This window comes from Ipomoea triloba, chromosome 3, assembly GCF_003576645.1.
Source record: "Ipomoea triloba cultivar NCNSP0323 chromosome 3, ASM357664v1".
In the NCBI taxonomy this organism is placed as follows: Eukaryota; Viridiplantae; Streptophyta; class Magnoliopsida; order Solanales; family Convolvulaceae; genus Ipomoea; species Ipomoea triloba.
In genome coordinates this window covers 9836456-9858709 of record NC_044918.1, presented here as the reverse complement: position 1 = coordinate 9858709, position 22254 = coordinate 9836456, and the positions used below count along the sequence as shown (strand labels likewise).

General features: G+C 36.1%; 1 protein-coding gene across 2 annotated transcripts in view; it reads left to right on the top strand.

The window, feature by feature from the left end:
• The first annotated feature begins 675 nt into the window (after positions 1-675).
• LOC116012576 overlaps positions 676-22254 on the top strand; it is a 31943-nt gene continuing 10364 nt past the window's right edge. For both annotated transcript variants that reach the window (XM_031252149.1, XM_031252148.1), the window contains exons 1-13: positions 676-968; positions 3208-3389; positions 3471-5567; positions 8988-9063; positions 9960-10082; positions 11533-11788; positions 11876-12292; positions 12372-12557; positions 12646-12936; positions 13521-14177; positions 15677-16070; positions 16183-16325; positions 21012-21161. In XM_031252149.1, the coding sequence (XP_031108009.1) occupies positions 3215-3389; positions 3471-5567; positions 8988-9063; positions 9960-10082; positions 11533-11788; positions 11876-12292; positions 12372-12557; positions 12646-12936; positions 13521-14177; positions 15677-16070; positions 16183-16325; positions 21012-21161 (4965 nt within the window). In that variant the 5' untranslated portion in view covers positions 676-968; positions 3208-3214. The remainder of the gene's footprint in view (positions 969-3207; positions 3390-3470; positions 5568-8987; positions 9064-9959; positions 10083-11532; positions 11789-11875; positions 12293-12371; positions 12558-12645; positions 12937-13520; positions 14178-15676; positions 16071-16182; positions 16326-21011; positions 21162-22254) is intronic.

The window sequence follows — 22254 nt, the reverse complement described above, 5'->3', positions numbered from 1 at the left end:
AACTAAACGATTTATGCTAATGAAAATGAAAAGCTCGTGAAAGTAACGAGAGGAAAAATGTTCGTGAAACTAACGAGAGGAAAACACAATAATAGAGAAAATAAAAAGTGGGTAAAGTCAAAGTAGGGTTGGGAGTTCAAGACTACCAACACAAACCCCAATACCTACCTACTATTATTTTATTCAAAGGGAGAGAAAACGGAAGAATAAGATCTGTGGCGGTGGTCGGAGGCAGACGGAGCTGCGACGGTGGTCGGGGAGGAAGAAGAGCGAGAGCAAACATAGAAGGTAACTAAAACCGCCGGCTCAAAGCTCCATTAGAGCTCCGGCCGGAGGCCGGCGGTGGAAACCGAAGTTGAGCAAAGGCTTTTGATTTTAGAGAGAAAAAGGAGGCAGCATTAGGATATTGTTTTTATTAACAGTATAGATAAATTTATTTTTGAGTCAGATCAACATTTTTCTTATTTTTTACAAAAAATAACCAGAAAGAAATTTGTCTCATATTCTTGACTTAATTATGACCGTACTGGGTTGTAATTAGGGACACACTCGTCCACGTATGAACAAATCTATTGCTGGTTTTTAGGCAGTCTATTTCTATACTTTAGTAGTACGGTAAGAGGAAAGCCCACACGTATCTTCTTTCCATTTCCATTCCTTTTGGTTTTCGTTTTTCTTTTAAAAAACAATTTATATTTCTATTTTATTTTATTTTATTTTATTTGTTACTCTTTCTTAAGGCTAACTTCTCTCCCTGCTCCGCCGTCTGTTCCACCGGAAATTTATCTCTCCACCTTTGCTTCGCCATCCACTCGCTCACTCCTTCCGCTCTAACTGCAGCAATACTGCAATCCGCCGGACGACGTACTACTTCCATCGGAAGTTGACGAAGGAAGCAGAGGATGGAGAGCAAATTCTGCGATTCATTCCGCTGAAGCTAGGTTTTGAATCGGACTTCAAATCGAACTGTATGATTGATATTTTTCCTTGTTCACTCTCATTATACGTTATTTCGTACACAGATACTCTGTGTGCATAGCTAACATGCAATACATACATATCTACTCATTGTTATGAATTTCTGATTGTTTCTTTTCATTTGGTTATTGCAATTTAGTTTTTTCTTCCGAGGAAACGAAATTGTTTTTCCCTGGGTTTCCAACGGATGCTTTGCGATCAAGAACATGAAATCACGAGTATAAGGGAAAACAATAGGAAAGAAGTAAGCGGTTAGATGAAGAAGAAAAACTGACCTGTTTATCTCTGCTCTGCCACTGTCACAGTTACTACAGTTCTGGCTTTATTTTTTTCTTTTTTAATTTATTTATCATTTCAGCTTCTCTTTTTCTTTTTCATGGATTTTGATTCTTGGACACTTTCAAAGGTATCCTTGACTGCCATTAAAAATGTAGCATCTCCCAAATGGAACTATTATTTTGTGAGGTCAGCAAAGATGAGCTGAGATCTATAAGACTGATGTTTCTTCTAGTTAGGGAAGTTAGAGGTCTGCATATCAACTTTGTATGAACTATATTTTCAGTTGGGGGAGAGGGCTGGGGTATTAATTTCATGTCTATTTTGGCTTCTAACATTGGAACAATCCCCACTACTTTATCCACTTTGATGTTCCTTGCTAACTTCAATTCAAACTGAGTGTGGGATATTATTCAGAAGAGAATTGCATCCTGGAAACATAATTAGCCATCAAGTGAAGGCCATATCAGTTTGATCAATAGCGTTCAAATGGCATTTTATAATATGGTATTGCATCATATTATACTATTATCTATCATTGCTTCTGTGGCTGCACACTAGTGAAAAGATTATAGCTAGTGCAAGACTTTCATCTGACATGAAAGAAATGTGAGATTCAAAGTGGGTTAAGAGAGGAAACACGGAAGTGCAAATTTTACCATATATCCTTCTCATGTTTCTTTAGGTGTGTTGTTTCTATAGGTTGGTATTCTCACAGAATTGTGTGCTTTCAAGTCATGGAGGGCAATTGGTCCTTACTTTTAGAAGAAACTTACTAAGAAATCTTAATGTGTAGAATACTTTTCAAATGAAAATATAAATAAATTAATTAAAGAAGTAGAGCAACCACTAGAGCTATTTAGAACAGCCAAATTAGAAAGTAAAAGGAACATGTGCTTGCTCCATTTCTAAGACCTAAAAAATTCCCTAAACATTGTCTAGCTCTGCCACACATAATTATTCACGAGATAAAAGTATGAGCTTTAGCATATTCTTATACTTTAGTACTGATGTTAGACTTTCAATTGGAGCTAATTATTTTTTCCCATCCACACATCTTGGAATTAATAGGAGTTAATTCCATTTTTGGTCCTAGATTTATAGGTGGTAGTCCACTTTTAGACATTTTTTATTAGAACATCCACATTTGATCTTAGTGTTATTGTGGCACGATAATTTTTGGTCCTCTGTCAACAAAATTGTTGAAATATCATTAAATACAAATGCATTTTGGTCATTTTTATACAAACTGAATTGACCCCGCTATATTTTTATGTTTATTTTTTTGAAAAAATCCATAATTAAAGACAAAATGCCTTTGTATTTAACCGCATTAAAACTGTTTTGTTGATAGAGGACCAAAAATGGTCATGCCACAATAATACTAGGACAAATGTGGATGTTCTAATTAAAAAGGACTAAAAGTGGACTGCCACCTATAAATCTAGGATAAAAAATGAAATTAACTCGAATTAATAGCATCAGTATTATTCAGCATCTAGAGAATGCAAACAAGTCTAAATCGAGACATCGTGAGTTGTATTCTATGTTACATTGGTGCATTAGGTTTTCTCCTCATGGCTCTGTATTGCTGCAGTATGATTCAAGTTTCCTGACCTTCTACACATCAGCCTTAACCTTGGAGAGATCTTTCAATTCTTCTTTCATATTTCTGTCTTTCCTTGTTATCTGCTAAAGGGAAGTAGAATATGATGGTGATATTTTATTTTATTTTTTTTAATATATATATTTTTAGTTTCATTTATGTTTCTTCTGATACAATCTCATTTCTTATGATTTATTTGCATTTTTTACTGATAAAATAATTGACTAGAGTCATATGCTGTGGTAAGCATGAATAGGCTTTTCTTTGCAGTTTTTATGTTCTTCTAATTTTCCTTGTAATTTTTGTTTTTTTTTTGAGGATTCAAAATTCCTTATTTTCATTTGCAGATTTAAAATGGAGCTTCCTTGTGAGACTGAAGTCCCTCCTATATTGCAACTAAAGAAATGGGACCCCTCTGAATACCAACTTGAACTTTCAAAGTTCCGCGAAGGTTTTTTATCTCCAACAAGGGAGATTTTGCTATTGCTCTCATATCATTGCGAAGCTCTACTGCTTCCTCTGGCCAGAGGTGAATTATCGAATTCATTTGCTTCACTTGCAATGTCATTGGCAAATCCTACTGCTAATGGATTTCCTGTTTTCTCCACAGAGAAAAGTATCAAGTATCCAGAAAATTGTAATTATGGAAACTCCAAGGATTCAACTCCTCTGACATCAAGGATGCCGACATTTGCAGTGCCTTGTTCAGAAGAGCTGGGGGATGATATTCCAAGCACTTCTAAGTCAATTGAAATGGATGGTATTCATACTCTGGAAAGTGATACTAGAAAGTCTAACAATTACCCTTTCATCCACGATGTAAACTCCCTTACCTGGGGTATATGTGAAGACTCTTATAGTCAGTATGAAGACAAACCTTTTAGAGAGCTCCTATTTGTAGTTGGCAATCATGGGGTAACAGTCCATGCATTTAGTCAATCTTTTACATATAAAGAAGAAATGGGATCTACATCAGAAAATGATACTGGACAAGGATCATGGGTGGAGTGGGGACCTGGACCTCCAGCAACTTTATCTCAGGAGTTGGATGGACAGCAAGAGTCTGGCTGGCATTATGATGCTTCCTTCAATGTTTTTGACATAAGCAGGAATAGTGCAGCAGAGGGAAGACCATATAGCATTTGTACAAAAGTGACAAATGATTTGCCATTTGAGAATATTTCTGAAAAAAGATGGCTGCGTACATTGCTAACAAAAGTTGAAACATTAAAGTCTGATGAAGTAGTATATACTAGATTCCCAGAAAATTCATTATTTGATCCCTCTGCTATGGCGGTCTCTTTTCGCCTTTTTCATAATGATTCACTGCTTTTGGATTTTCTATCTCATGGCTGTTCTTCATCACAGGAAAAAGAGAATACCAATTTGTCAATTTTAGATCCTCAGAACAGCACATCTGCAGATTCCATGCCCATCAATGTAGGTTGTTACAGATGTTTGAGAGTCTTCTCTAATGGTTCACAATGCTTAATTGGGTTTGCCTTGACACTGACCGAATTTGTGCCTCACACAAATGAAAGAAAAAACAGTAAAATTTTAGTTGCTGTGGCAAAGCTACTCAGTTGGGGATTAAAGTGGGTTTTTACAGTGGCACTAGATGAAAATGTTGAGAGGCATGCAGCTGCCGAGTGGACAGACTTTAGGTTTTCCTGTGCTCTTCTTATTTGTCTTAATGCCTCTGGCTTAATATATTTTTATGATGCAAAAAATGGTTTGTATGTGGCCTGTCTAGATCTTTTACATATTTGTGGAGATTTATCTGTGAAGATTGATGGGAATTGTGTTGAAGACAAGGATTATATTCAGCTACATAATAAGGCCCATAATCGTGTTTGTCAAAGCAGGTTTGAAAGGCTTTTTGTCATGTTGAATGCCTTAACTTTAGTCGTGATTGATAAACATGGTGTTAGTTATGTAATACAAGCTTCTGATTATATCCCAAGGAAGTATCACCAACTTGAGAACTTGCTTCCATATTATGAAGATATTGGACTTGGACCACTGGCAGCATGGGATGTAGGTGCTGCTGACATTGGCTACCAGAGGGATATTTCAGGTGAAGGGAATACTGTTACTAAAAAGTCTTCTTTTACTAGCAGTGCATGGAATAAGGGTGTTAAGAGAAGCCCAGAAAGTAATTTTAAGGAGCCAATTGTAAAAAATTGGTGTGAGTTTCTTGGCTGTAAGCTACCATCGGGCCTTATGAGAAAATATTTTCTTCCTATTTATAAGTTTCATGAAGATGATGTTATTTGCTTGTCACCTTTTGGAATAACTCGGCTTCTTAAAGGACGGAACTCTCAAGATAAAAGCAAATGCCGACTTGTTCATTCTAGTTTGCAAGTAGATTTATCTCTGAATGATGACAACAACTATAATGTCCAAGGTTGGGAGGCTATTGTGAATGAAGCAATTGGTTTCACTTTTCAAGGTTGTTTGTATTTGGTGACAGAAAATGGTATTTCTGTAGTCCTCCCTTCTCTTTCAATTTCTTCAAATTTCTATCCTATAGAAGCCATTGGATATCGTCAATCAGGCTATCTTTATGGTCTTGAGTGTGATTTTGATACATTTGCAAAAATTGAAAGAGTTAAAAAGCCTTTGTCATCATGGAAAGTAGAGATTTTGGATAAAGTTCTTTTGTATGAAGGTCCTGAACAGGCAGATCAGCTATGTTTGGAAAATGGTAAGAGTCTCTTGAATTGATATTCCTCATTTTTGTCTTAATTTGTTTAAGTGTGGGTAAAAACTTTGGAAATGGTATTTTTTCTTTTACTGTTCATGCTCTTCCATTTTTCCTGACATTCATGATCATATATCCTTCTAATATTTTCTTTCCATTCTCTTGCCAAACTATGTTATTAAAATTTTACTTACATGGATTTTTTTTCCCATTGTGTTGGAAAGTTAGAATTTATGTCTTTATGGTAGCTGGTACTGCTAAAATCCAAAGAATGTGCTTGTTTTTTTCCCTGGATCAAAAGAACCTTAACAGTTTGTTTTGAAAAAAGATAAAGAGTGAATTAGTTATTAACCAATGAGATTGTTTTGTATGATTTTAAAGACATTAGTATTGTATACTTTAAATAAGATGAGCATGTGGTATATTCTCATTCCTTGCTCTGGGTACATTTTGTATTCCTGCATCCTTGCTGGCGCACAAGTTTTTGGGGAATGCTTTTCTTTCTTAATCCATTTTGAGGTCCTAGAAATTCCTTAGGAATTACAAGCACCCTCTAGAAGAAAACATAAGGAACCCACAGTAATTATAAATTGGATTTGTCCATTTGATATACCTATAGGTTCCAGGTCAGTTTTGCAGAATACTAGCAGCAATGGCATTTAGGATGGACCTTTCAGATTGTTGAACATATGAATGCTTTTTTTGTTAATGATACTTTAAGAATGTGAACCTAGTGCTTTTGGAGATTGTCTTCTTATATAACACTTCGTTGGTATTTCTGTAAATGTAGTGCTGCCAAAACAAGCCCATTGGTTTGACATTAATGCAAAAATTTAGTCCATAGAGTGTGTCCTTAACTCCTTACATTGTGAGTTTTCTTTGTTACATGCACCTGGCGGTGAGAGAATTTATTATTGCCACAATATGGTTATGGATGCTAGAATGAACTATGAAGAGACTTAGGATGTCGTTTGTCACTAAGGCACTAAGCTGACCTGCCAATCCGCCATCATCCTACTGATGTGGATTGGGCTTTATAGGTTGGGTGTGGATGTCAAGGATTAAGGAAACATTTGCTCAACCCTCAACTTTACTTGCCATATATATGCCCATGCTTTTAAGACCTAGGTTTTCCCATTTATTTGAATATTATAAAATTCATTTTTACTCTGCAAGTGTTAAGGTAATTTTATGCTTCATTCACTTTGCTTAAAAACAGTGGGGAAATAGTAGTGTTGGGGAAATTTTTTTCCAGTGTTTAGTTAGTATTGAGAATGTTTTACACTTTTTTGGTTAGGGATATTTTTGGGATACAAAAAATGCAAAAAAGATTTGTAGAACTTTTTATGTGTCTTTTAATAGTGAGGTTTCCAGAGAAACTATTTATGCACTTTTCTGTCTCAGTGACAATGTAAATTATAAAATATTTTAAACATAAAACATGTTACATATGTTTTATGCAAGTGAATAGGGGTGTTTTGGATTAAAAATATTCATATACTATATTTAAATTGGAGACCTTGTCAGTGAATTGAAAAGTTTGTTACTTTTATGTATTGATTTTTTAATTTTTGCAGTTGTGATGCTTAGGTCCTAGTTGATGGATATTTAAATGATTTCTCAAAATGGTTTAAAGATAATTTAGTTTTTCTGGTAGATAAATAATTGAGTTTAAATGTTTAATTATACTTGAATGATTAGATACTGAGCTTTGATGTTTTACCATATTCTAAAATTGAGTGATTATGGTAAAAAGGTAGGTATATGGGAGTTGAGTGGGGTACCTACCACTTGTGTTCAGGTGTTGTTTTTTCATGAATCTCATTGCTAGTAGGTGATGGGTTTAGAAGGGTGACTGGGTGAGTCAGGTGTGGATTTAATGAAACCTGATCTATTGCCATCCCTTGAAGAGACTAGAACAGTATGTGGACATTAAGCATCTAATCTGTAGTGCACCTCAAGTCTATAGTTGATACTTCAACTGCTAAAGGTCTCTTCTTTTCTGTTGAAGGATTGCATGGTGGTGAATTGGAAGAAAGAAAGATACTCTATAAAAGCTTAGAGTCTTACTTGCTTATAGATGCTAAATGTAATCACAGCTTCCAAAATCGTGTTTCGCTATCTACAGAAATTCTTCATGGGAACTATTCCAAATACTGATGAGATGATTGATTGATTGATTGATTATACAAATCTTCATGATAACTGATATTGATTTTCTTTTTATTTTTTTAGGATTTGTTAAAAATAACAAAAGCTAACTCTGACAATTTGAACCAATGACTTGGTGACACTTAATTTTGCTGTCAAGGTCCATGTGTTCTTACTAAACCAAAAAATTCTCACTCCTTTCACAAAAAAAAATGTTTTGTACTTTTGTCTAAAAACAAAAAGAAAAGAATTTTGTGAAAAGAAAGCATTATTTAGCAATTTGTGCAACTGCATTTCTCTGTCTGTCTGTTCTGTCTTATATTTTTATTTTATTTTATTATTATTATTATTTTTTACAGTTAAAAGAATTTTACCCACAAAACCATCAAGCTGGTTCAAAAAGAATTAATTGCATAAAGGCAATTATGTTTAGAGCTTAGGAACTCTTGTAAAACAGGCACTAGACTCTTGACTAAGGGTGTGTTTGGAAAGCAGGAAAATGACTTCTGGAAAATGTTTTCTGGAAAATGAGTCATTTTCCGGAAAATCAATTCATTTTCCGTGTTTGGATGTATTCTGGAAAACTGTCTTTGGGTGTTTGGTTCGTTTTATGGAAAATGGGTAGAATTGTATAATTATATATTTTTTTATTCTATTTAAAATATTAAAATTATGATAATAAAATAAAAATAATATTTTAAATCACAAAATTTATCTTTCAAACAAAAAAGTAACAAAATTTAAAAAAAAAAAAAAAAACCCCTCCCCCCTGGTTTCCGCCGGGAAACCAGAGAACTGCTCTGGTTTCCGGCGGAAACCATAGCCTGTGGACCAGGCATTGTATGATTTTCTAGTGGCGGAAAATGACGCCATTTTGGCCTCATTTTCCCTAGTCAACGGAAATAGTTTTCCGTTGACTGGGTTTTCCAAGGGTTACCAAACATGGGAAACCCGGAAAATGATTTCCAGAAATCATTTTCCGGGTTTCCAAACACACCCTAAAACAGCAAAACTCTCGAAGTACCTATAAAAAACTGCAAAACTCAATTATGTTTAGAGCTTCGTTCTACACTTGGGGAGTTGGGGGTATCCTAAAACCATCTTTTGTTTTCACTCCATGGAAGTTTATTTACATGGTATATGAACCCACATAATTATCATTTTTATTATGTCATTTTTGCTTATGACAACATTTTGATGGATAATCTCATACATGTTTTGATGTTATTGGAAATATTTTTGTCTATGACGTATCTTATAATTTCTTTTTAGGATGGGATTTGAGTCTTCCCCGGATTCGGTGCTTGCAACTTGCTTTGGATTACCTCAAATTTGAGGAGATTGAGAAGTAAGATTCAATATTTTTTTAAAAAAATTTCTTTTATTTACTGGAAGAACTTGACAAATAAGAGCATTGAATGGTCTTTTCAGTTTAAAATCTCATTTCTTCAGAAAACAAGAAGAGGACTAATACTTGGATGCTTTTTTCTCTTATGCATTTAAGAATTTTCAGAACAGTTGTGTAGTTTGAGAAGTGATTCTGTCTCTCCACAGATTTTGAGAGAAGAATAAGGGACAATAGTTGGAGTGCTGATAAAATAGTATGACACCACCAGCCCACCACATGTACATGTCAAAAAAAAGAAACCTTTACATTGACAGAACAGATGTTCCCAAGACTTGAAATGTGAAAATAACTCATTGAAAACTTGCTTGTTTTAGAGTGGTGTTGTACATTTTTAGTTGATTCTTAAGTAAATGTGGTTACTTTTGAGAATATTTCAAATCAACTTTGAAATATTGTCTCTCCTAAGAGATCCAGGTTTTCATGTAGTCTGCTACCATATTATTACTGTCAAGCTGAAGATCTATATAATTTCGTTTGTGTTCCAATTGTATATGCTTGTCATTAGTTTAATTAATTTCCTACTTCTTGGTTATCATATGGTGTGATATATGCCTAAGTACTGCCATTTGTTATCATTCAAGAGGAGGTAGATAGAGTTGGACTTTGTAGTGTTTCTTTTTGTAGTCATGTTCTAGAATTTTGTGAAGTTTGCTTTATTGTTTTAACATCTAAAGAAGGTTTTAGGTGAAAGGCACTGCAAGGTTATCAGTTATAAATTTGAATTCTTTTAGGGCTTATGGCTATAGAAATTTAATAAATTGCTTCAGGTTGAGGTTATACATTGATAAAGTTTTGCCAGAACATTCTGATATCATTATGATTCATGATTACAACAGTTCTCTGGAGATGCTTGCGGGTGCCAATTTAGCTGAAGAGGGCATCATGAGATTGCTCTTTGCTTCTGTTTATCTGATGTTCCACAAAGTTGGCAATGACAGTGAGGTTTCTGCTGCATCAAGGTATGCAGGTTTTTATTTATTAATTTGTTATTATTATTATTATTATTATTATTATTTATGGGCTAATTAGACTCATTGTTCCCCTTTCAACTGACAATTAGGTCAATAATTATTGTATGTTCTGGGTGAATAGTTTCAATTAGAATTGATTATCTATCGCCAATCGCACAACACATTAATTAGTGGGCATTGTGCCTGAAACTATATGAGGTAGGGTCATATTGCACTAAGATCATTTGAACACAATATATGTACAAGGGTCATTACTAACTTATTTCAAAGGCTTATGTACTTTTCTACTAGCTTTCTATAGACAGACAATCAGTAGCAAACAAGACTTCGTAATATCCTAGTATTTCCTTTTCATTGCAGAGTATTGTCTTTCTTATCGTTGCCATTTAGACTAATGTTTTGGGATCTAAACTTCTAAAGTTCTCAACATGGGTTTCTTCTTGAAGCCTGTTTATTCTTTTGAGAGGTATTGATGGTTTTAATGCTACATTAAAACCATCGGGTATTGTCCATCTTGTTAGGTCCTTCACAAAAGCCCCAGAGATCTACCAATGCCTCAGAGATCCACCAAATTTAATAATTTGCTGCTTAAGTTGATGTTTACTGGTCAAAATCTTTTTATAGATGTTGTATTGTAGTTAACAGATGCTATTGAGGCAAAATACAATATATTCTATGCCTTTTCAGGCAAAATACCGGTCTTCCAGATTTTATAATTTGCTGCATAAGTTGATGTTTACTTCCATTCATTTAGTAGTTTACTCATGATTGCCCCTTCTTCTCTTATAGTCGTGTCGGGTTGTATGCAAATTGGGTAGAGTTCTCTATTTAAACTTCAGCACATTTGCTTCATTTTTTAGATAATGTTGGGTAAAATTGGATTTGTTCTGTATTAACTGTAGATGCTGTGTTCTTTTCTTTTTGATAAAATTTAGTTTTGTTATTTGCTCCTAATTTTTTGATAATTTACTGTGATGAACTAATAACTCTAGCTTTATAAGTTGGATAGGAATTTAGCCATACCATACTGAAACATATGTAATATGTTTGTCACTTTTAATTTCTTAAGTTTACAGTTGTGTCAGGTTGCATGCGAAATTTTGGCATGCTTGCTTTATGTTTAAAGTTTGGCATGTTTTGTGTTTTTAGATGATATTGGGTAAATTTTGGTTTGTCATGTATTTCCTAATTTCCTTACAGATGCTATGCTCTTCTCTTATAGGCAAAATCTAATATTGGCATTTTGTGCTAATTTTAAGTTTATGTCCTTATTCCTTAATGATGAACTAATTAAGTTTTATGTCTATAAGTTGGATCACAGTTAAACCATGTCATACTGAAAGTTTTGGTTGTCACTTTCATACTTCATTGTGGATAAGCTTAGAGATCATTTATATGTAATTTAAACGCAATAATAAATGGATAAATAAATGTACAGGCTGCTTGCTTTAGCCACTGGTTTTGCAACCAAGATGATACGCACATATGGTTTATCATTGCATAAAAGAGATAATCCGAAGTCATGGAATGATCAAAATGCCCTAGCCACTCTCCACACGCTGGAGCAGATAGATATGAACTCTGAAAAGATGGAAAATTCAAGAAAAATTCAGAAGATGGCTCATTTCCTGGAAATAATTCGGAGTTTGCAGTGGCAGCTAAATTCTAAATTCAAAAGGCCAGGCCAAGGATTGGTAAGCTTTTGTGTTTGGTCCTGCAACTGCTGCTTGAAAGTAATCCTTGGCTTTTGAAAAAAAGAACCTTATAATCTTTTGTTGTAGGCGGATCGTGATGGCTTATTAAGTGATATGGAGTTTTCATTGGAAGACTCAAAGATTCTTGATCTTTCTAGAGATGTCTTACCGTTTGATGGCTCTAACCAAAGAGAATCTGCAGTGCCTGCAGTTGAATTGGAGTCAACTAATGATGAAAATCTAGCTTTGATGCCTGTGGATAGCTTGGACTCCAAAACACATTTAGCTTTAGAGAATCCAAAAGACATGATTGCTCGATGGGAATCGGACAATTTGGATTTAAAAACAATTGTAAAAGATGCTTTACTTTCTGGCCGTCTTCCTTTGGCAGTTCTTAAGTTGCATCTTCATCGTTTACAAGACTTACCAGAGCAGGAAAGTCATGACACTTTTAGTGAAGTTCGTGAAGTTGGAAAAGCAATAGCTTATGATTTATTCTTGAAGGTAGGTTCTTAATAGTTGTGCATGGAACATTAATCTCTTTCTGTTTGTACTTAGAGTTTGATATTTTTTTAATGATCAGGGTGAAACTGGAATTGCAGTTGCAACACTGCAAAAGCTTGGGGAAGACATTGAAACCAGCCTTAAACAGTTGGCTTTTGGCACTGTTAGGAGATCTCTTCGGCTACAAATTGTTGACCTTATGAAAAGATATGGATATCTTGGACCACATGAGTGGAAGACTTTAGAGATGATTGCACTTATTGAGGTGCACTATTTTATTTTATACGTCCAAACTCTTTAATAAGCCAGTAATATATTCCTATTGAGCTGACTATTGACTTTTTTGCTACAAGAGGGTGTATCCTTGCAGGAGTTTCTTAGGTACGTTTTGTAGCCGACAGCAAAAGATAAATGGGGAATTCAATGGAAATGTGCCAGAAGAAATTAACTTGCAAATATTGCATCCGCTGGCTAAAGATCTTGTCATTGTATGTGGTGAGCTTGATGGAGTTGTGTTGGGTCCATGGACAAATATCGCTGAATACACAAGTCATTGTGAAACTGATGATGATAGTACTCACACAAGTTATTGGACAGCTGCTGCAGTATGGTCTGGTGCCTGGGATCAGAGAATTGTTGATTGTGTAAGTCATTCTCTGGAAGTCCATGAACCCTAGCGTCATGGAAGATAGATTATTGTGCTTTTCTGCTATTTGAAGAATGCAATGTGTTCGTGTAGCAAATGTTGCCAGTTCTACATATTGCTTACTGCCCTTCTGCTTCTCTTCATTTTTTCTCAATTTCTTTTAACATATGTTTCTCATCCCATGTGCGTGGTGGTTTCTGAAATTGGAAAAATTCTATGGGGTTAAATTTTGAGGTATAAAGATTTACATTTGATAATTTCACTAATTATTTTATCAAGTTTCTTTTTGGTTCTTACTGGCAAAACTTTCTTGTCTCTTGTGCATTTCAATTAAAATCTATTAGTAGTATGTTTTCCTTTGTTTTGGTTGCCCTGAGTAATATTTTCAGTGGAACCTTAAGCAGTTTTTTTAACCAGAAGAGTTTGAAATGACTTTGTGCATTGGTCCTTCTTGGCATGGAGTAGACTTGCCTCTTGGGAAAATTTTTACTTCTAATATAAATTACTATTTTATGCTCTTCTTGGCTCTTCTTAAAAACCTGCATTTCTGATCAACAAATTTCAAATTATGTTGCTGCACAGATAGTACTTGATCAACAATTCCTTCTGGGGGTTAATGTATCGTGGGAATCCCAACTCGAGTACCACATACGCCACAATGACTGGTTGCAAGTTTCAAGAGTTCTGGAGGTTATTCCATCTTATGCATTGTCCCATGGAAACCTGGGTGTCAATTTAGAGAGTTCACGTTCTGCACCAGTTGTTGAATATCCTCATGAGCCAGAGGCCCCAGATTCTGGCAATTATGCATATTTCCTTGAAGAACTGGATTCTGTGTGTCTGAATGTGCCAGATGTCCAAATTTTAAGGTTTCCTGCACACATCATTTGCTCTATGTGGTTGCGAGTGCTTATGGAACAGCAACTTGCTAAGGAATATATTTTTCTTAAGGATTATTGGGGTTCTGTGGAAGAGATGGTAAATTTACTAGCTCGCTCAGGTTTCATTATTGACACACATGATTCTCCAGTGCTAGAGGAGGGATCCTTTGAGAAGTTTTCAGATTCATTGCTGTCTACAAATGATTCAAGAAGCCAGTCAAATACCATCCAAGCCTTACACAAACTCATCGTTTACTACTGTGCTCAACATAACTTGCCGAACTTCTTGGATCTTTACCTTGATCACCACAAGTTGGGTATGGATGATGAAGCACTTTCCTTGTTAGAAAATGCAGCAGTAAGCCAACTTTTACCTATTATAAATCCTCATCTAACCTATATTTATTTTTGTTCTAGGATACCATTTTTTTGATACTTAAATCACACTGTTGGATTTTTAATGCATCAGCATCTTGCTAAATCTGAATCACATTTGTTCATGAATTGTGAAGCTTCACTTCTTTGGATTTCTCTGCAGTTCTGCACAGGACTCTATCGCAAACTAAAAACCCCAGTGGACAATTCCCTTTATCCTAAAGTGTCTGATATTGTCCATTGCATTGTCAGTTGACCAGTTCCAGTTCATATTATTCCTTATAAAATTACGCTAGATGTGCTAATGGAAGTTTTTCAAATTTCAAATATTGAATAGACATTAGACTATAATTTGCACCAAGAATTGTTTGTTTCACATGGTAAGAAACTAAATGGAATTAATGGAAAATGTTTGTTTTGGTGCTTCACTTATGAATCAGATATCTATGTGAAATACGGAGTATACTTTTTGCATGAATAGTAAACACTTCAAAGTCTAAAAATCTGTTAAACCCTTGTTTCATATACATATGTTTGTATTATCTTACTTTATATTTTTATGATATTCTTGAGGGCATTTAAAAAACCACTAATAATGTTTACCAAATGCATTTTTCCCATATGCTTTCTAATATTATGTGGATTAGATTGGTGCAATTTGAATCTTTCATGTGGCAATGTGTGATTGAACAGAGGAAAAAAAAAACTTTAAAAAGAAAAAAAGATGGAACAATTGAAGAAACAAAAGTATTTCAACTTGATGGCTTAATAGAAAACAGGATCTTTTATGCTTTTGATAAATAATACTGAACCCAAATCTCTTAACAAACCTTTGCCTGGTCATTGGCAAATTAAGCTTCTGCTTCTTTTTAATAAGCCCATGTGCCTTAGGCTGTCTACACTGCCAAGTGCTAACTACTATTAGTATGCTGTTAATAATAGAATGTCTTTCGGAGCTTGATTTTCCTTTACTTATGCTTTGTCAAGGGCATGAATAATTAAACATACTAGGTTTCCCTATCTTATTTGAACTACAGGAAGAAACAGAGATATATAGTAGTTGGATGTAAATTGAAAATGGCTTTTGGTTTGTTGTTTGAAAGTAAAGATGGTAGGCTTCTCTATGGATACAGCAGCCTTTGGCAATACCTGTACCGAATATATCCAGTTAAGGCTACTCCAGTTTTAAATTAGAAAGGACAATCAATTTTGTCGTTTATTTCATTGGTTTTCTTGCTTGAGGAATTCCTCATGTGAAATCAGCAGCACAATTTTTTTTTTATATGGAATATTTCTTGCATAAATTCTACCTTCTTCCCTCAATCCCTCCCCATGGAAATTTCTACCTCCATCACCTGTTAAGACCTTGAGATGGCATTCACGGATATGCTAGACTTTTGACTATTCTGTTTAGATGTTTTTTTCTTACTACATTTTATTTAACTTTGCTGTTATACTTACTGTTTCCTTATGTGTCTCTAGGGAGATAATCAATGGGTGAGGTGGTTGTTGCTACAAAGAGTTAAGGGAAAAGAGTTTGAAGCATCATTCTCTAATGCCTGTGCAGTTGCATCACGTGGTGTAGCTCCTGGTAACAATCTAACTGTCATGGAAGTACAAGACATTATACATACTGTTGATGACATTGCAGAAGGAGGCTGGGAAATGGCAGCTTTAGCTACATTAATGTATTCTCCAATACCAATTCAAGATTGTCTGAGTAGTGGAAGTGTTAGCAGGCACCATAACTCTGCTCAGTGCACATTAGAAAATCTGAGGCCAGCCCTCCAGTGCTTCCCTACTTTGTGGCGTGCACTTGTAGCAGCATGCTTTGGGCAAGACCCAACTTGCAATGTTCAGGGCTCTAGGCTCAAATGTGAGTTCACAGCAGCTTACTATTTTCTACTGTTATAGTTATCTTTAGTGTACTATTGCACTTCTACGCCATACGTTTCCCTGATTTTTTTAAAATTTTAAATTTGGTGCAGTCTTTGCGTGTTCAGATTTATTAGACTATTTGACTTGGCGTGAGGATGTCTTCTTCTCTTCAGGACGTGATGCATCAATTCTACAGATGCTTCCATGCTGGTTCCCTAAGGCTGTTCGAAGATTAATTCAGCTTTATATCCAGGTTACTTGCTGTGTGTCAGCTAGGGCATTTGCAATGAGTTTAGCACATAAAATTTGCGGTTATATAAATTTCTGGTTAGAAGGGAAGGAAAAAGGAAGGGGTGAGGGCCATGAGGCAAATCCAACATTTTACAGTTTAGAAGAGTGAAAAATGTTAAATATGTAGGAGAAAAGGAAATTCATATATTTCTCATATCAAGAACTGTACAGACTACCACTATATATACACGAATAGCCTATAGCCTAATGGGCCTATTGATAAATGGGCTTAGGGTTTCAACACTCCCCCTCAAGCTGGAGAGTATAGATCATATGCTCCAAGCTTGTTACAAATATACCCAACTCTAGTAGCTCTAAGAGACTTTGATAGAATATTAGCTAACTGATCTGCAGAATTGACAAAGCTAGTCTTAATACTCCCTGATGCAATTTTCTCCCTGATGAAGTGGCAGTCAACCTCAATGTGTTTGGTTCTCTCATGAAAGACTGTATTTGGGGCAATGTGAAGAGCTGCTTGGTTGTCACATATCAATGTCATTTGAGCAACTTGGCCACACTGTAACTCTTGAAGTAAGTGCTTTAGCCATATCAGCTCACACGTGGCAAGAGCCATGGCACGGTATTCAGCTTCAACACTGGATCTAGCAACAACATCTTGCTTCTTACTTTTCCAAGATATAAGATTACCACCAATGAGAACACAATAACCTGAAGTAGAGCATCTGTCAACAGGACAACTAGCCCAGTCTGCATCAGAATATCCCACAACTTGAGCATGTCCTCTATCTTCATACAGTAAACCTTGCCCCGGTGCTCTTTTGATGTACCTTAGAACCCGAACAGCAGCATCCCAATGAGTATCACAAGGACTTTCAAGAAACTGACTTAGTACACTGACTGCAAAGGAGATATCTGGTCGAGTTATTGTGAGATAATTCAATTTCCCAATTAATCTCTGTATCTCTCTCGGTCAGGCAATGGCTCCCCCTGTCCTGGTAGAAGTTTAACATTTGGATCCATTGGATTATCCACAGGTCTACAATCCAACAAACTAGTTTCTTCTAAGATATCCAAGGCATACTTTCTTTGAGAAATAACTATACCACTGTTAGACTGGGCTACTTCAATCCCAAGGAAGTACTTTAGCTTGTCCAAGTCCTTAGTTTGGAACCGACTGAAGAGATACTCTTTCAGTTTAGATATGCCCTCTTGATCACTTCCTGTAATAACAATGTCATCTACATACACAACAAGATTTATGCATTTCCCATTAGAATGGTGATAGAAAACAAAATGATCAACTTCATTTCGGACCATACCAAACTCACACACCACAGAGCTAAATCTCCCAAACCAAGCCCGTGGAGATTGCTTTAAACCATACAGAGAGCGACGAAGTTTACATACCAAACCTGACTCCCCCTGAGCAACAAACCCAGGTGGTTGCTCCATATAAACCTCCTCCTTAAGATTGCCATGGAGAAAAGCATTCTTGATATCCAACTGGTGTAAGTTCGTTTATGGCAGCCAGAGATAACAAGCGAACTAATGCAATTTTAGCTACAGGAGAAAAAGTGTCAGTATAATCCAAACCAAAAATCTGAGTGTAGCCTTTAGCTACCAGCCGCGCCTTAAGGCGATCAATTTTGCCATCAGGGCCCACCTTCACAGTATAAATCCATCTACAACCAACAACAGTCTTACCCACAGGAAGAGGGACCAACTCCCATGTGCCACTAGATTGAAGAGCCTCCATTTCTGTCAACATGGCTTGGCGCCAACCTGGATTCGAGAGAGCCTCACTAGTAGACTTAGGTATAGGCACAGAAGACAGGTGAGAAAGGAAGGCATAGTACGGGGAAAACACACGATGATAACTCAAGAAAGTATATAGGATGGGGGTTACGAGTAGAACGTGTACCTCTCCGGAGATCAGTGGATGCCTCAGTGGGGTCAGTGACAGATTGCAGTGGAAGTGGTAGAACCGCATCGGGAGGATCGGATAGCACAGGTGAGTCTACAGGAGCCTCAGTAGGTGCAGGGCGAGGACGGCGTTGATAGACCTGAAGAGGGTGCTTAGGAGCAATTGGGGGACTGGGATCCTGGACAAGATTAAGTGGACCTAGATAAGGAAAAGGGAGAACTTCAGAAATAGAGACAGGGTCACCTGATGAAGGCTGGAAAAAAGGGGTAGATTCAATAAAAGTGACATCCGCAGACACAAAACGACGGTTAAGTTTTGGAGAATAACATTGATAACCCTTTTGGAGCCTAGAATAACCCAAAAAGACACACTTGACAGCTTTAGGGGCCAATTTTGAACGCCCAGGAGTCATGTCATGAACAAAACAAACACACCCAAAAACCCGAGGTGGAAGAGGGAAAAGATCAACCGAAGGATACACAATAGAATATGGGGTATCATTGTTTAGTACTGAAGATGGCATGTGATTGATCAAATAACATGCAGTAAGGATAGCATCAGCCAAAAAATGATGAGGAACATTAGAGTGTACTAACAGAGTGCGAGCAATTTCAACCAAATGTCGATTTTTACGTTCAGCCACCCCATTTTGTTGAGGTGTGTAGACACACGACCGTTGGTGTAACATACCTCGAGAGGTCATATAGGACTGAAAGGGATGAGAGAGATATTCCTTAGCATTGTCACTACGCAAAACACGAATGGGTTTACCGAATTGTGTTTGTATTTCAACACACAAATTTTGAAAAATATGGAATAACTCAGAACGATCTTTCATAAGGAAAACCCAAGTACACCTAGAATAATCACCAGTAAAAGTGACAAAGTAACGAAATCCCAAAGTAGAATTGACACGACATGGACCCCAGACATTAGTATGAACTAATTCAAAGAGAGACGCAGCCCGATTATTGACACTTCGAGGAAAGGACTTACGTGATTGTTTTCCAAGGTGACATGACTCACAATCTAATGACTCTAAAGACAGACCTGGAACCATCCGTCGAAGTTTGGAGAGACTAGGATGGCCCAAACGACTATGGAGAAGCATATGAGAGTCTGTCGATGCACATGCAGCAAGATCACCACCACGAAGGTAATAGAGGCCTTGTGACTCAATCTCGGTACCAATCACTTTCCCCGTACTACGATCCTGCACAACAACTGAATCAGCACAAAAGGTTATGGAGCAGTTCAAGGTACGAGTAATTTTACTCACAGAAATAAGGTTGAAAGGACTATTGGGAACATATAACACTGACTGTAAGGGGAAAGATGGCATAGGAGAAGCTTGACCAACACCAGCAGCAGGTGTTTGATGCCCATTTGCTAAGGTAACCATAGGCAAAGTCTTAGATTTTGTGACATTAGTCATCAGAGAAAGATTACTAGAAATATGATCTGAGGCACCCGAGTCAAGAACCCAAGTACTTGGGGTATTAGTTTGAGAGAAACACAACAAAGAGGAGGTACCCATGAGAGATGAAGCCATAATACTAATCAAAAAGGGGTAAGAAAACTGCCTCAAAGATGTTTGACGGCGTTGACTAACCGTTGACCGGCGTTGACCGTTGTTGACCAGAAATCTGAACACACTCCTAGGTGCGTTTTTCCAAGACGAATCCAACGGTGGTAACCACACCTTGAATGGAGTTCTGGAGAGGGAGATTTGGCCGGAAAACAGTGGACCTCCCTGGCGACGGCGGTGGCGGACGGTGACCGGACTTCAGCTCCTAGCTCGCGACGAGGTTCCAAGACGGCCTGTGGTGTTGGTTTGGGAGAAAAACCACTAGGCAAACGTGGGAATGAAAGCAGTCGCGACTCTTTGCGGCTGGTGGGTCTCCGGTGGCAGCAGCGGAAAGAAAATAGGGGTTTTTTTTTTTAAGGGTTTAGGCTCTGATACCATGTTAAATATGTAGGAGAAAAGGAAATTCATATATTTCTCATATCAAGAATTGTACAGACTACCACTATATATACATGAATAACCTATAGCCTAATGGTCCTATTGATAAATGGGCTTAGGGTTTCAACAAAAAATTATGACTATAAGAAATCAAGATATAGAAGAAGCATATGATCATTCAATTTCCGACCCACGAAGATCTCTCAAGTGCATGGTTGTGAATATTGAAGTGCCATAGTAACCTATTTTTTTAAGGAATACAACCAATTTTACTCGAAAATAGTTGCTTGATATAATAGTATAGCCTTTTTATAAGCACCATACCATGTCTTTTACTGTGAATAACATTTTACTCATAATAATGATGATGACAATAATGATAATAATTGGAACAATAAAACAGAAGATACTTGAGGGGAATTGTAAATCATGTGCAGAGATGGACGTATACTTGTTTGAGAGTTTTGTTATTTTGGTTTAACCAGTTCATGGAATTTCTAAGCTCCATGCATACACATCTGTAAAGTTTGTTGCTAGAGTGTGGAGCTTTTATCAATAAATATCTTTCACTGATCACTAAATGGTTCGCTTTAGATAGTATTACTAATACCAATATATGGCCTTACTATTTAACCATTGAACTTTAACTTCCTTTGTTTCATGCTCTGTATGCATGCCCTTGTTTATATGGAAAAAGTTTCTACAAGTAATCAAATCATTTTTGCAATTAATGCAACTTGGTTATACACTCAACTATAATTGTGTTCCTCAGTATTGCACATCTTCTGTGATGGCAGGGCCCACTTGGTTGGCAATCATTTACGGACTTGCCCATGTATGAAACGTTTCTGCCCAGGGATGTTGATCATGCTGCTATTAGTCCCATGTCCTGGGAAATTGCCATTCAGAAACACATTGAGGAGGAACTGTATGATTCTTCATTGAAGGTAAGCTGAAATCTATCTTTTTGCACTGGATTAATGGGGGTTGGGGGATGTGCTCACCAGCTTCTAAAAGATAATAACAGATGATGACTAGAAGTTGAGTGTTTTTTGAGAATACAGTATTTACTTGATAAAGAAGTATATTTAACCCGACAGATGATTGAAAGGGGACTTCAAGCTCTTGCACAATTAGAATGAAAATTTTCAGATATAGTATCTCTTGCGCTTAACAAAATTGTGTATTTGTGTTTGTAATTAAATGCTGGGTATTATTTATTACACCATCTGTCCCATTTTATCTGTCATTTATTGGTCAAACCAACTCTTTCTTTTTTACTTATTTTCTTTAATATTTTAAAATTATTTTAAAATTTGATTTTTCATGTTTAATAGTACTTTTAATGTAGTTTCTAAATACATAAATTTTACACTAATAATAAACTTAATATTATATAAAATTGAATTAAAAATAACTTTAGTCAAGCCTCATTAACTGAACCAGACACAAAATGGGATGGAGAGAGTACGTAATAAATAGCAAGCCCAGCTCCTCCTCCTCCTCCTCTCTATCTCTCAAGAAAAACAAAGATGGGAAACACCCTTACAGTGTTGCTACATAACCACACGTCTCTTCAACTCTTTGTAGCAGAGTTATCTTGCAAGATAACTCTATCTCTATTCTATATTCTTTATTTGATTTTCATTCCAAATTACAGCCTAGTTAACAAAGGTCTTCATCCTATTATAACAAAAATTTTAACACCCATGTATGGTCATATCTTTATTCTGTTATACTTCATGCAATTACTGAAATTGGATAAAATAAGACTGTTTTGCTATTATGTATAGCATTTTCTTTTAGCTTCAATCTGCTTTTCCTTTATATTGTCCTTCTTCATGCAAACTAGCAACATTCTGGATTCAGGAATCTGAACTTGGATTTATTCTTTCTTTTACTTACACATTGATTTGTGTGTGTGTGGTTTCATATGGTGTCTTTCCATTAGTGTAATTTTTCTCTCATCAGCATAATTTTTTTTTTTTAATTTTTTTTTTACTTTTTTTTTTTTTTTTTTTTTAAAACAAAAAAAAAAAA